The sequence below is a fragment of the Diachasma alloeum genome, unplaced genomic scaffold, assembly GCF_001412515.2.
Source record: "Diachasma alloeum isolate Michigan unplaced genomic scaffold, Dall2.0 Dall_scaffold_00383, whole genome shotgun sequence".
Lineage (NCBI taxonomy): Eukaryota > Metazoa > Arthropoda > Insecta > Hymenoptera > Braconidae > Diachasma > Diachasma alloeum.
The window spans coordinates 31,122-46,516 of NW_021680522.1; the positions used below are offsets into that span (position 1 = coordinate 31,122).

General features: G+C 46.8%; 2 protein-coding genes across 2 annotated transcripts; both read left to right on the forward strand.

Annotated features, from left to right (window-relative positions):
* Positions 1-7,036: 7,036 nt before the first annotated feature.
* Positions 7,037-7,609, forward strand: LOC107041860. The gene has a single exon (XM_015262657.1). It carries the CDS (start codon positions 7,037-7,039, stop codon positions 7,607-7,609), a length of 573 nt encoding a protein of 190 aa, XP_015118143.1.
* A 2,546-nt stretch (positions 7,610-10,155) lies between these two features.
* Positions 10,156-10,644, forward strand: LOC107041861. The gene has a single exon (XM_015262658.1). The coding sequence runs from the start codon at positions 10,156-10,158 to the stop codon at positions 10,642-10,644; it is 489 nt and encodes a 162-aa protein (XP_015118144.1).
* Positions 10,645-15,395: the final 4,751 nt, after the last annotated feature.

The window sequence follows — 15,395 nt, forward strand, 5'->3', positions numbered from 1 at the left end:
TTAGTGTGGATTTGACGTATACCTTGAAGTGTCTTTAACGTGCACTTAACGTGTACTTTAAAGTTTCACTAACGTGCACGTAACGTGTGCGTTAGAGGCATATGGACTATTTGAGTACCTAACGTTCACACATTAGCGTGGATCTGACGTGTACCTTGAAGTGTCTGTAACGTGCACTTAACGTGTTACGTGGCACTTTTCGTAGGTATGCGTATTGATAAGGGTCAATCTCAATCTGGGCCTTCCAGTGTACATTGGAATAACCGCCTGAGTTTTTCCAATCTGCGTTTTGTCTAGGTACGGGATGGCTAAATTGCTGCAGGTTATCAATAATCACGACTCATCAACTTAGTAAATATAAGTATTGTGGATTTTCATCACTTCAATCGTGAAGCGTTAAAGTCACGGCCCCTGCGTAGCTGATACCGCCGCTGAAGAATTAATTGTATAAACTAGTAGAACTTTTGTTGGTCGCGCGCTGAAGCGCGCTCCAATTTTAGGTATAAATAATTCGTTACACGTCGTACGATGGCGCAGAATGCAATGGGTATGACCCTTGATGCGTCGAACCAACAACTTCCCGGTTCATGTATTTTGTTGGAAAAAAAACTCGTTTTGCTGGAAAAACTGGAGAACCACTCGATTAATTTTCTCAAAAATCTAATCAGGTTTAAGTTAGGTGGAAACGCTTCGATTGCGTCATATATTACCTCGACCGCATCATTGGTTCATGAGAAACCGTTGACGAATAATTTCGCGTCCATACATACCCACGCATACACGCACACACTCCCCTCCCCTTCTAGGAACTGCAGGACCTTGACGACGGTGGAGGGGCTTAAGGGAAGTACCCAAACTAAGAATCAGTTCAAGACAAGGCGTGTCCTTTCAGGACATCTTGGAACAGAAGCCCAACTCCAAAGGTGGCGTGCAGGGTGGGCTCCCTTAAACAGCCTCAGCCTAATGTCAGGGTGTTCACCGTGCCGAGTTCTGGAAGGCGCCACGGGTAGTTGGCGTTGCAAACGGTGGTCCCTGGGGCACCAGGTCCCACCCCGGGTGTATTAAGTGGCCTTACCCCAGCAGCCGGGGCTTTGCGGGGGCGGACTGTTGTTACATCCCTAGTTACTCGTGGGAACAAAATGGAGGACAAACACAAAACAAAACTGAATGGAGATCAAGGAGAAATGAGCGGGCAGCATGCCCAACAAGCAGCACTTGGGACCGGCTTGACCAGCTGATGACCGAGCTGTATAATTTTGCCAACTCTAAGCCAAACGTCCATAAGGAGATTAAGAACAAGTTAGCGGCTATTGCAACCGCTTATAGAAGACTGAAGGAGACAGAGATGGCTAGGCCAAGGCAAAAAAGCCCTCAGCATCTCTTAACACCAGTCCTAACGCGGACGTCTGCAATGCCATCGTACACTCGTACTCTTTGTGAGACGACGGCAAAGGACACCGAGGTGGAAGAGTGCGAAACGCTAACGCCTAATTTCCGGAACACCGTCACCGGAAGGCGGTGGAAGCGCACCTCTCCCGAGGTGGACGCTAAATCTTCGAAGAGGCGGAAGGAGCAGGTAGCACCATCGCCGCCCGAATCGAGAACCCAGCTTCGCAAGACGTCGGAGTGGCAGGAAGCCAAAGGGAAGAAAGAACAAGAGGAAGAAGCAGCCGACAGAGTAGCTTACGCGGCAGAGGAAGCGTGCGGCAGGACCTGACGCGCTGATCATCCGCCCAAAGGACAAAGCGTCATACTCTGATATCCTCAAGCGAATGAAGCAGGACGCGATAGCCCGTGAGTCCCAACAGTGCGTGAAAAAGATCCGGAAGACAGCTACGAGAGACATATTGATCATCCTCTCGGAGGAGCACAGCGACAAAGCTCCAGGCCTGCAGAACGCCATCACTGAACTCTTTGGAGATGATGCGCAGGTCCTCAGTAAGACACCAGAAGAAGATGTCGAAATCAAGGACCTCGAGGAGACAGCAACGAAGGAAGAAGTCTTCGAAGCTTTGCAGAAGGCTGCCGGAGGAAGTTGCGGAATTTCGCTAAATGCGGTCAAGTCACTACGGAAGGCATACGGAGGTACCCAGACGGCGTGGGTGAGACTGTCAGTCGCGACGACGAAGAAAATTGTCGGAGAACACGGCAAGATTAAGATCGGGTAGGTAAACTGCCGGGTCAGAAGAGTGGAGAGACCCCTGAAGTGCTTCAAGTGCTGGAATTTCGGGCATCTTGCCAATACGTGCAAAAGCTTGGTTGACCGCTCCAAAAACTGTATCAAATGCGGTGAGGATGGTCATCTGATCGCAAAATGCGAGAAAGATACCATATGCGTCCTCTGCATCGCAAAGGGTCGCATGAACAACAGTGCTCATATTGCTGGCAGCGGTAAATGCCCAGCATACAAGGAGGCACTCCAGGCGTTGACCAAAAATCGACGATGAGAATACTTCAGCTTAACCTCAACTACTGCGAGGCTGCACACGACCTGCTTACACAGTCGGTGCGGGAGCTGAAGCCCGATCTCGTAATTATTTCGGAGCCGTACAATTATCTGCATGATCAGCCATGGGAGACGGACACCACCGCCAAGGACGTTTGTATCCGTCATTTGGTTCTGCGGTGAATACCCCTTCCAGAGTGGCGTCAATACTGCGCAGAGCGGCTTTGTGAGAGCTAAGCTGGGTGAAATTCACTGCTACAGCTGCTATGCTCCGCCTAGCCTATCCATCGATGAGTTTACAGACTTCCTGGATCGATTGACCGAGGTAGCGAAGCAGCACTTCCCCAGAGCAATGGCTGGGGACTTCAACGCCTGGGCATTTGACTGGGGCAGTNGAGTGGCGTCAATACTGCGCAGAGCGGCTTTGTGAGAGCTAAGCTGGGTGAAATTCACTGCTACAGCTGCTATGCTCCGCCTAGCCTATCCATCGATGAGTTTACAGACTTCCTGGATCGATTGACCGAGGTAGCGAAGCAGCACTTCCCCAGAGCAATGGCTGGGGACTTCAACGCCTGGGCATTTGACTGGGGCAGTAAGGAGACAAACACGAGGGGACAAACGCTACTGGAGGCCATGTCTTTCTTGGACGCGGTACTGCTGAATAGTGGCGAAAAACCAACTTTCGAGAGAGCAGGGGCTAGTTCAATCGTAGACCTCACCTTCGTAAATAGCAGCCTCGCTAGGGGAAGCTGCAACTGGGAGGCGATGTATATCTACACCATTAGTGACCACAACACAATTTCTGGATCTGCAGCCAACAAGACCAACACGGTTGGATGGAAGTCGAACGCCCTTGACTCCAACTTACTCCGTGAAATATTCGACGATCGCCCGATCCGAGGAAACAACGCCACGGAGAAAGTGGGGGAAGTTATGCGTAGAGTCACCGAAGCCTGCGATGCAACTATGTCCTGGAAGTGTAGTACAAGTAACCATCCATCGGTGTACTGGTGGAACAACACCATCGCCACCCTACGGAAGGCATGCATTTGAGCGAGGAGGCAAGCACAACGAGGTCGGAAGAAGCCAAACTGCAAAGAACTGGAAATCAAGTATAAGGAGGCACGCCGGACACTCAATAAGGCGATCAAGGAAAGTAAGAGACAGGCGTGGAATGAGCTCCTTGACGAAGTCGAAGTGTACCCGTGGGGGCGACCCTACGGTGTGGTCATGAAGAGGTTGAGAACCCAGTCGATGCTGTCGCCTACGTGCCCTGAGCTTTTGGAGAAAATCGTAACGGTGCTGTTCCCACAACAACCGAAGCTCGACTTCTTCACAGAGAACTGCGATGCAGAGGCGATCCCACCAGTGACACTTGAGCAGCTGCTGGAAACTTGTGGCAGATTCGGGAATGCCAAGGCACCAGGAATGGATGGAATCCCGAATGCCGCCCTGAAAGTGGTAATCAACGCAACGCCAGAAACCTTCCTGAGTGTCTATAATGCGTGTCTTCAGGAGGGGATATTTCCAACCAAGTAGAAGCAACAGAGACTGGTGCTTTTTTCGAAAGGGAAGAAGCCACCGGACGAACCCTCGTCCTATCGTCCACTCTGCATGCTGGACACAGCCGGAAAAATACTGGAGCGCAAACTCCACCAGAGGATTGAGGAAGTGGTCGAACCACAATTGGCTGACAACCAATACGGTTTTCGTAGAGGTCGTTCCACGCTTGATGCCATCAACCTAGTCGTCGCCATTGCACGGAACGCAATCTCTGGCGCGAGGTGGAAATGGGGCGCGAAGCAGTACTGTTTGGTGGTAACATTGGACATCAAAAATGCCTACAACTCCGCCAGATGGGACAACATCATGGAGGCCCTCTCAATGCTGAATGTACCAGGATATCTGCGGAGGATGGTGCGAAGCTACTTCACAGACAGAGTCCTGAAATACGATACAGACGCTGGCCCAAAAGAGTACAGAGTCACTGGTGGCGTTCCCCAGGGCTCGGTGCTTGGCCCTCTCTTGTGGAACGTTATGTACGACGGTCTTCTGAAGTTAGCATTACCCAAGGAGGCTACACTCATCGCATTTGTGGATGATGTAGCTCTGGTAATCATTGCAAAACGCCTGGAGATCAATTATATTTTCGATATTGCATATGACAGAATTCGTCAATGAATGGACTCAGTGGGACTGATGCTGGCAGAACATAAAACGGAGGCTGTGCTTATCACGAGCCGACAGAAGATCGAAACCATCACGCTGCATATCGGGAATCACGACAGCACCTCCCAACTATCGCTACGGTACCTGGGAGTGATGATAGATGCTCGACTGAGCTTCAAGTAGCAGGCGGAGTACGTCGGCGCGAAGGCGTCTGGAGTTCGGACTGTCCTTTCACGGCTCATGCCGAACGTCGGAGGGCCAAAGCAGAAAAGAAGAGCGTTGCTGTCATCAGTTGTCACGTCGGTCCTCACATATGGGATTTCCATTTGGGGTAACGTACTCTTGATCCAGCATGCGCGACGGAAGGTGGCGTCAGTTTATCAATTGAGCGCCCTTAGAGTTGCCAGCGCTTTTCGCACGGTATCAGAAGATGCTATGTGTGTCATCGCCGGGATGCTGCCGATAGGAGTACTTGCTGAGGAACGACGTTGTCTCTATCGGCGAAAAAGGTCAACAACGCTGAGTTCAGCTAAGCTGAGGACAGATGGGAGGAACAACAGTCTGCATCGATGACAGTTGCTGTGGGATGTCTCGACCAATGGGAGATGGAATCACCGCCTGATCCCTAAATTGGATGCATGGGTCAAACGAACACATGGAGAAGTCAACTACTATCTCATACAGATGCTCTCAGGACACGGGTGCTTCCGGCAATATCTTCATAGGTTCAAATATGAGGAATCGTCGAAGTGCCCGGCCTGCACAGGAGTCTCCGAAGATGCGGAGCATGCGTTCTTCGTGTGTCCGCGCTTCAACGGGCCCCGCAGTACACTGGAGACTACACTCGGAGAGAGAATTCAGCCTGAAAACCTGATGGAAGCAATGCTTTCATCAGAGGCAGCCTGGGAGGCAACCAATGCCTTCGCAGCGGAAGTCCTAAAAGACTTACGCAAGGCGGAACAAGAAAGGAACAGAAATAAGAGGAAGAAATGAGATGGAATAAGCGCTGACTTCGATCGGCCGAAGGAAGAGCTACGTCTAAGCCCTCCCCCCGTGCTGTAATGCCTAGCGGCGGTTCCACGGAGAAATAGGAAGTAGGTGTCAGGGGTATGTTTTTAGTCTGTATTGGTGGCATATTCGCCGAGCTAAACCAAGCCACGTCTCACCAACTTTGGCAGCTCGTGGTCGCCACCATCTAGACCAGACCGAGTCGGGCACTACTCTCTGGGAATTTCCAAACCCGAGCGTGTGCGTAAATGCATTTTGCCCTGAAAACAAAAAAAAAACACACACACACACCCCTCCTAGGAACTACAGGACTTTGTTGTTGGTGGAGGGGCTTGAAGGATACATCCCAACCAAGAAGCAGTTCAAACCGAGGTCTGTACTTCTCAGGACATCTTGGTGCAGAAGCCCAACTTTAAAAGTGGCGCGCAGGGTTGGCTCCCTCCAACAGCCTAAGCAAAGAGAATAGGGTGAGCTTCCTTCATCAGCTTAAAGTAATAATGATGAGTGACATTACAATACAAACTTCCCATGCGGGTATCCTTGAGAAAGGAAATCCCGCCATCACTTCCGATCGGGTGAACGCCCCGGTGGGTGATGCTGGCTCCACGGTATGTGAGAGGAGCCTACCATTACTCTCTCCAAAGATGGACCACTTGGCCTTAAATGCTACAAGTGGGGTAGAGTCACAGACTCACGAGGAGACAGGATGCTCTCTAGCCACGGGCACGAATGAATAAGCTCATCGCAGATTTCAATGAGTTTGTCCAACCCAAGATGAATGTCCACAAGGAGATTAAATTCAAGTTGGCTTCTATTGGCAGTGCCTTCAAAAGGCTCGAGAGACTGGAGAGAGCACGCACTCGGACTCAGTTTTCTGACGCTGGGCCAGTTCAACAGCTACTTGCGCCACCGCTATAGCGCTTACGGACGGACTCCGAAACAACAGTGAAGGATTCGGAGATAGAGGACTCGAGAGATGCCTCGCAGCACACCCAAAATGTTTGAGATGTTCGTAAAGCAAAATGCAGGAAGCATTCGAAGAGTTCATCTGAGATGGCAGCCCGAAAATTGAAGAAATTGAAGCAGCAGGAGCTAGCTGACAAGATAGTCCCACCGGCGAAGCCACCTGCCAAATCACCGGACTGGGTACACGTGATGAACAAGAAGTGGGGAAAAAGGGAGAGGCTCCTAGAAGAACAGCCTCAGGAGCCTCTCCTTATGAAAAAGAAGGAAAATAGGAAGAAGCTACTCCGAAAACCAGCGCTTAGACCTGATGTGCTGATTATCCGTTCCAAGGACAGAGACAAGTACTCGGAGACCCTTATTTGAGTCAAACGAGACGTCCCCATAGATCAGGACCGTGCATGCGTCGACAAGATCCGCAGGACGACTACCGGAGATATGCTTATTATAATGAGCAGGAAATCTACTGACGGAGCTCCCCAGCTACACAAAACCATTGCCGACCTCCTCGAGGATGAGGCCGAGGTGCTCAGTAAAGGACCGCAAGTAGATCTCGAAATCAAAGACCGCGACGAGACGACGACGAAGGAGGACGTACCCGAAGCTCTGAAAGAAGCAGCCGGAGAGGAACACAAGATAGGTGCAGATACCATCAAGTCCTTGCGTAAGGCATATGGAGGAACCCAGACTGCCTCTGTAACACTCGCAGCAACTACAGCGAAAAAGATCTTGGGAGAGCATGTGAAGATCAAGATAGGCTGGGTAAATTGCCGCATAAGAAGAGTGGAGATACCAATGAAGTACTTCAGGTGCTGGCACCACGGACATCTCGCCACTAAATGCAGGAGTAAGATCGACCGGTCCAAACTCTGCGCTAAATGCTCAGACGCAGACCACAAGCCTACAGACTGTAAGAAGGAGCCTCGATGCGCCCTGTGCACAGCGAAGGCAACACGGAGAACTATGCCCACATTGCTGGTAGCACCAGATGCCCGGTGTATAAGGAGGCACTACAGAAGCTGATCAATAAACGGCGATGAAAGTGATACAACTCAACCTCAACCACTGTGAGGCCGCACACGATCTGCTCATGCAGGCTGTGCGGGAGTTGAAGTCTGACATTGTCATCGTCTCGCAGCCATATAGACATCTTGGCACCCAACCCTGGGTTACCGACGCTAGTAGAAAGGCAGTCATCTGGTCTTGTGGGAGCTACCCTTTCCACACCGTGCCGTGTAGTTATGAAAATGGTTTCGTGAAGGCTAAGATTGATGGAATTTACTTCTATAGTTGTTACGCCCCACCTAGTCTCTCGATTGACAGACTGACTGAGGATGCGAAGCAGCACTTTCCCGTGGCAATAGCCGGGGACTTCAACGCCTGGGCAGTCGATTGGGGAAGTAAGGAAACAAACAATAAGGGACAGGCCATGCTCGAAGCCATGTCATCGCTCGGCGTTGTCCTTCTGAACAACGGCAACGAACCGACCTTCATGAGGGGAGAGGCGACCTCGATTGTAGATCTTACATTCGTGAGCAGCAACCTTGCAAGGGGAAACTGCTCATAGAAGGTTTCACCGACAGCTACACCGCCAGCGACCATCGCGCGATACTCTGGAAGGTATCTACCCGTCGGAGGATCGAGCCAGCGCCTAAAAAGACTAACACAATTGGCTGGAAAGTGAGCACCTTCGATTTTAGCTTATACCTAATTGCACTAGGCGACGGTCCGATCAATGGCAATAATGCTACGCAAAAGGGGGACGACCTCATGAGAAGGATCACGGAAGCCTGTGACGCCACCATGAGCAGAAAGCCGGTCAACAGTCGGCGCTCGGCGATGTATTGGTGGAATGATATGTAACGAGATTTTCTCGTTACGGGTTGAGAAATTACGAGTATAAATACTCGGGGAGAGGAAGCATGCCGGAGAAGTCGAGAGACCCTCCGGAGGAAAGATGAATCCAACTCAGTAGGGAACTTATGCCGCGAGGCATAATCCTCCGCTCGAGGAAGGCCGTGGGGATGTGGCGGTTGTACTCCTGGTGGACCTCGCCTACTCTACCGTATCACGCTGATGTTAGCTGGGCTATCCATTGTCCAGCCACAAAGTCCTCTGAATGGACGAGTTTGCCTCAGAGGCCGGTTTCCGTCGAACCTCCCGTGAAGGTTCGGCTGGCGCCCGATTATTGAGCGATAGAGACGGCCTAAAAAGTAGTTTGGCTTTTTCCTGGGTGAACAACCCGGGAAAATATTCTTACAGATACTATCGCCACTCTGCCTAAGGAGTGTAATAAAACGAGGAGATCGTTATAACGAGCCCGAAAGAAGCCAAATTTCGGAGAGACACGGCTGAAATACAAGGAAGCAATCCAGAAGCTCAGCAAGGCCATCAAGCCCAGCAAGAGCCAATCCTCGAATGAGTTCCTTGCAGAAGTTCAAGGGGATCCATGGGGCAAGCCATACAAGGCGGTGTTGACGCGGCTTGAAGGCCAACCAATGCCATCACCGACTTGCCCTGAACTCTTGAAGAAAATCGTTACGGTACTGTTCCCACAACAACCGGAACTCCACCGTACCACCGAATACGAAGAGGAGGAGACCATTCCACCAATCACCGAAGAGGAACTGATGGAGGTCTGCAGGCGAGTGGGGAACACCAAGGCTCCTGGCCTAGATGGAATCGCCAACACTGCGCTGAAAGCGGCCATCCGGAGGATGCCTGCGCTGTTCCTGGACGTGTACAACGAGTGTCTCAAGGAAGATACCTTCCCTGCCAAGTGGAAGCAGCAGAGGCTAGTATTACTCCCAAAAGGGGAAAAACCGCCGGATGAACCCTCATTTTATCATCCCCTCTGCATGTTCGATACTACTGGCAAGATTCTCGAACGCATCACTCATCGAAGGATAAAAGCAACAGTTGAGTCACTGTTAGCCGGCAACCAGAAAGGTTTTCGGAGAGGCCGATCTACTCTCGATGCCATCAGCCTTGTCGTCGACAACGGTAAGGAGGCGATCTCAGGGAAAAGATGGTACGGCGGCACAAAGAAGTACTGCCTAGTAGTGACACTGGACATCAAGAATGCCTTCAACTCAGCCAGGTGGGACTGCATAAGGGAGGCTCTTGTGAAGTTGTATCTACCTGGATACTTGCGAAGGACGGTAAATAGCTACTTTATCGGAAGAATTCTCAAGTACGACACGGAGTGTGGTCCGGATCAGTACAGAATCCCTGGAGGGGTACCTCCAGACTCAGTACTGAGCCCTCTCCTGTGGAATGTCATGTACGATGGGCTGCTCAAGCTGAAATTGCCACAAGGTGTGAAACTTGTGGCATTGGCGGATGACATGGCTGTAGTTATCGTGGAAAAACACCTGGAGGAGATCAACTTCGCATTTGATACGGCCTTCGAGACGATCCGCCGCTGGATGGACACAGTAGGCCTGAACCTAGCGGAGCATAAGACAGAAGCCGTGCTGATCACAAGCAGAAAGAAAATTGAGACTATCACGCTGCAGGTCGGGTTTTCTGAAATTACCTCCCAGCCGTACATCTGATACCTGAGGGTGATGATCGATGCTCGACTCATCTTGAAGCAGCAGACAGAGCACGTAGGTATGAAGGCGTCTGGGGTCAGAGCATCCCTATCACGCCTCATGCCAAACGTAGGAGGAGCTAAGCAGAGGAGAAGAGCGTTACTATCGTCGGTGGTCACGTCGGTGCTTACGTATGGCATTGCCATCTGGGATGACGCGCTGCATACGCCGATATCACGGAGGAAGGTGGCACCAGTCTACCGACTGAGCGCCCTCATAGTTGCCAAAGCATATCGCACTGTGTCCGAGGATGCAGTATGTGTTATCGCCGGGATGCTGCCCATTGAAGTGTTAGCCGAGGAACGAAGATCCCTGTACCGGCGGAGAGGATCGGATACACTGCGTGCAGCAGAGCTCAGGGCAGAAGACGAAATAGCTTGCACCGATGAGAGCTCCAGTGGGACGCCTCGAGGAGCGGGAGATGGACTCACCGTTTTATCCCGCAGGTGCATGCCTGGTTAAAGCGTCGCTATGGAGAAGTGAATTGCTACTTGACATAGATGCTGTCAGAACATGGGTGCTTCCGGGCTTATCTTCATAAATTCAAACATGAGGATTCCCCGGAGTGTCCGGCTTACACAAGAGTGAATAAAGACGTCGAGCACGTGTTTTTCGCTAGCCTCCGCGTCAGTATGATAGTGCATACAATAACTTCCCTATCCGGGAAGTTAATAAAAATGTTACATCGCAATGCGAGGGGCTATTCACATTTGTAATCATGGTGTCACTTGCTGCCGTAATCAAAGTGTAATCAGAGTGTAGTCACAGTGAAATCAATGAGATCATTGTAATCCCTGAAATCATCTGATTACACTTCTTGTAATCGTTTTTGATAATCAAAATGTAGTCAATCGTAATCAATGTAATCATTTGAAATGATTTCTGTCGTGTGAGTGCATGTTTCATCTTTTGCATTTCACATTTCTACCATCTATAAACGAAAAATTCCTCGATAAATTTTTCTTGGAACCCCAGCTATTCGTAGTTGAGGCCCTACCGGGACAGTTTTATTGGAGTCCGCAAACCGTCTATTTGTTAGATTTCAAATAAAGGTACTTGTCATATGTATATTTGCAATGCATCAGGTGCGAGTGAAGTGATCAGAAGAGTCGCGAGGGCTGACAAGTGGAATGAACACAAGAGTCAAAGGGGTGTGACGATTGGAGTAATGTCGAGGGTCCAACGTGGGGCATGAGCGGAATGAAGGGTTAAGAGGGGGAGACAAGCAAAATGATCACAAGGGTCCAAAGGGGGTGACGAGTAGAATGATGACGAGCGTCAAATGTGAAGTACGGGTGGAGTAATCGCGAGGGTAAAACGGATATGACGGGTGGAATAATGAAAGAGAGTCAAATGAGAGGTACGAGTGGAGTGATTACGAGGATAAAATGTAGGTGTCGAGGGTCAAACGGATTCACAAGAGTCAAACGGAAGAGACGAGTGGATTGATAAGGAGGGTCAAATGGGAGATATGAGTAGATAGATGATAAGAGTCAAAGGAGGAGGTGAGTGGAGTCAAGTTTCACAAAGGTCATATATCGCGAGGGTCATGCCACTCTATGGTCAAGCATCACCAGGATCATTTCTTGCAAGGGTCATACAGACTCTCGCAACAGATCCTCGCGGGGTAAGACCATTTCGATATTTGACACTTCACGAGGTATGACCTCCGCATGACTCCACTCTACTCGTCTCTCCCGTCTGAGAGTTGTGATTACTCCACTCGTACCTCCCATTTGGTTCTCGTCATCACTCTACTCGTCCCTCTCGTTAAACCCTCGTGATTATTCCACTTGTCTCCTCCTTTAGATCCGTCTGGTCATTTCTCTCATGCTTCAAGTGTGACCCTTGCCAATCCACCCGTACTTCGCATTTTACTCGTCATCACTTCACTCGTACCTCACGTTCGACACTTCATTCCCACTCAATCCTAGTCTCTTCGTAGAGTATCTTATACGGAAAATACAGGAAGAAAAACATTCAAATCAGACCGTGAGGGTACAACTCGGCACGGGTTAAAGTATCTCGTATGGAAATTGGACTGTATTTCATGGGATAAAATAAAATAATGAAAATAGTTGCCGGAGAAGTTATATTTTTCAAGTCGTAGAAGAAGTCAACAAATTGATTAATTGATGAATAAATAATTTTCTTACTTACAAAGTTATTAAGTTTAAAGGTGATGTTTTTGTGATTACAATGATTACAAATATTTGGTAATCACTGACTGTAATGACTGAAATCATGTCATCATTTCGTAATCATATAATCATTCTTTTTGACATTGGTAATCACTGTAATCATCGATTTGTGTAATCAGGGCCGTAATCACGTGTAATCGATTACATTTTGTAATCACTGTCACCCAATTCGGATGTGAATAGCCCCTCGTCACAATGTCTTCTTATAAGATTTCACATTTGACTGTTGATTAGCGCTGAAGAGTTTCTTTCTTCATTTCCACACTGTCCTTCAGAAGCCGTTTACAGCATCCGTCACCCCCGCAACTAGGGTCATACATGAAAAACCATGCGGAGTAATTATCTTCACTCCCATCCCATAGATTTCTCCAGCATGTAATGAAAACTATCAATGGTGAGATATTATAGAGTTATGGTGACAATTCGATCTGGTGGTGACAGCTAGTCAATGATGGCTCACTATGTCATTATCTGCATTTTCCGCGTTTACTGGAATAACAGCCAGTTCTAATACTCCTTTTCTTAATCAATGATCGATTTTATATAACTTGATTAATCAACAATTGTATATGACCTTTAATTGACTGTCACATTTATCAATGAGTCGAAAATATCGGACCATAGGAAAAATATTCCAACAATGCTTTCACTCTCAGTAGCCGTCTTCGAGTGGAATTGTGGAGTGCAAAGTAAAACCCGGAGGGATTTTCTGCAGCAGAAATTTCCTTGGAGGCTTTCCTCTGAAATAGAAATTCATATTCAAGCAATAACTCTATCCTTCAATTCTTCAAGACATACATATATTAAGTTGGCAGTGAAAATCAGCAAAATTAAATTTTGAATATGGGATTATTTAAAGCTCATTAGAAGCTAATTTTCTACGCCAGAAACAATTTTCCTGTTGATGCCATTTTGGAAAAAAACTGTTTGTGCTAACTTTTTCGCAAGTTAACAGAAAAATGGCACAAAAATGGAACAAAATTTTTTTTCAACCTTTTATAATTTAAAACTCTTTAAGAGCTTTCTTTCTCTGCTGTCAAAAAATTTCCTGCCAACGCATTTTTTGAAAAAAGGCGTCAAGCTAACCCTCCGCAAGTCAACAGAAATAAGGAGTGAAAATGAATGTAATCCCATTTGAGATAATGGAGAATTTGAAGCTCATTCGAAGCTCACTTTCCAGTATTTTTAAATTTTTATTATTTTAAATAATTTTCAAAAAAAAATTTTTTAAATTGAAAAATAACTTTTTTTCTTTTTTTTTCTGGAAGTACGTATCAAAATTCTTGTAAGAAGTGTAGGGAGTATAATTGATAATGGGTAGTTTGGGATGGTGGACGCGGTCAGAATGACCCTAAGGTCGTGAGGGCCGAATACTAGATATAGCCATAATAATTATATGATTGGAATACTCATAGAGAGTTGAGCTGCTGGAAGGGTTCAAAGGTGAAAGCATAAAATATGATCATAAGGGTCAGACAGAAAACTAAAATAGATGTTGATATGAGCTTTCGAGTATGTTAGCAGCAAAAGGGCTAGAAAATGAAAAAAAAAAGTGTTTCAATCATGAATAATTTGAAGCTCATTAAGAGCTCATTTTCTACGTTTATAAAATGTTTGCTGTCGATGTCTTTTTTAGAAAAAAATTCTTATGTTGTTAGCTTTTCTCAGCAGGGGAATACTTCAAAAATTTAAAAAAAAATCTATGTCCAACATTGAATAATTTAGAGGTCATTGGGAGCTAATTTTCCATGTTCACAAAAATAAATCGGGTAATGCATTTTTTTTAAAAAGGTCTTTATGCTTCATTTTTTGCACATTGGTCTAAAAATGGATAATAAATTAACAAAATTACATTTTGAAGGATGGATACTTTGAAGCTCATTTTCTAGGCTGATGAAACGTTTGCTGTCAATGTCTTTTTTTAGAAAAAAATATTATGTTGTGAACTTTTCTCAGCAGGAGAGTACTTCAAAAATTAAAAAAAAATCCAGTTCCAACATTGAATAATTTAAAACTCATTAGGAGCTAATTTTTCATGCTCACAAAAATAAATCGGCTAATGCATTTTTTTTAAAGGTGTTTATGGCACCTTTTGCGCACATTGGCTAGAAAGTAGTTGAAAAATTAAGATATTTACCTTTTGAAGCATGGATAATTTGAAGCTCATTAAGAGCTTCTTTTATACCATTTGGTTGATTTTTTTATTAATACTATTTTTGCAAATAAAGGAACGTGTGCGTGCTTTGTCCTACGCAATTAGCAGAAAAATAACTTGAAAATGAACAAAATTTATTCTTCAAGAGTGAGAGGTTCAAAGTTCATTAGAAGCTCATTTTTTATTTTCACAAAAATGTACCGGCCAATGCAGTTTTTGTTTTTTTTTAAAGGTGTTTATGCTTGATTTGTCGCAAATTGGCTGTAAAAATAGATAATAAATTAACAGAATTACATTGTGAAGGATGGATAATTTGAAGCTCATTAATAGCTCATTCTCTACGCAGATAAAATCTTTCCTGTCGATGTCTTTTTGTAGAAAAAAACCTTATGTTGTTAACGTTTTTCAGCAGGAGAAAGCCTTCCCTCTGTAATCAAACCTCATTGGAGACTGGTAATGGAACTTATTGACCAATCAGAACGTTTGACCCTTATAATCATTCCACCAGTCTTTAACACGTCCAAATAATACATAAATATATTGACGTATGGGATTTGCACATTATATCGCACTTGATAATGTAATGAACGGTTAATGGATGAATGATATTCACAGCAGTTACAATAGAGACGTTGATTAAGTTTTGAATTTTCTCATATTGGGCTCGCTGATTACCGATGGCGGCGCTGTCCTCGCCAAGCAACATGGGGGGCTGACGGTTTACCCACTCCGAATTGGAGCTCGGCACCGCACGTTCTCCGACTCTTTTATTTCTCCCATGTGTATTTTTGCGATAATCACGGATTATGATGCTAACATTAACTTACGAGGAGGTTTTTGATTTCTGTGGGAGTACA

Excerpts from the sequence above, each read along its gene's own strand:
- LOC107041860 (XM_015262657.1), top strand. The coding sequence starts at position 7,037 with ATGAGCAGGAAATCTACTGACGGAGCTCCCCAGCTACACAAAACCATT.
- LOC107041861 (XM_015262658.1), top strand. The coding sequence starts at position 10,156 with ATGATCGATGCTCGACTCATCTTGAAGCAGCAGACAGAGCACGTAGGT.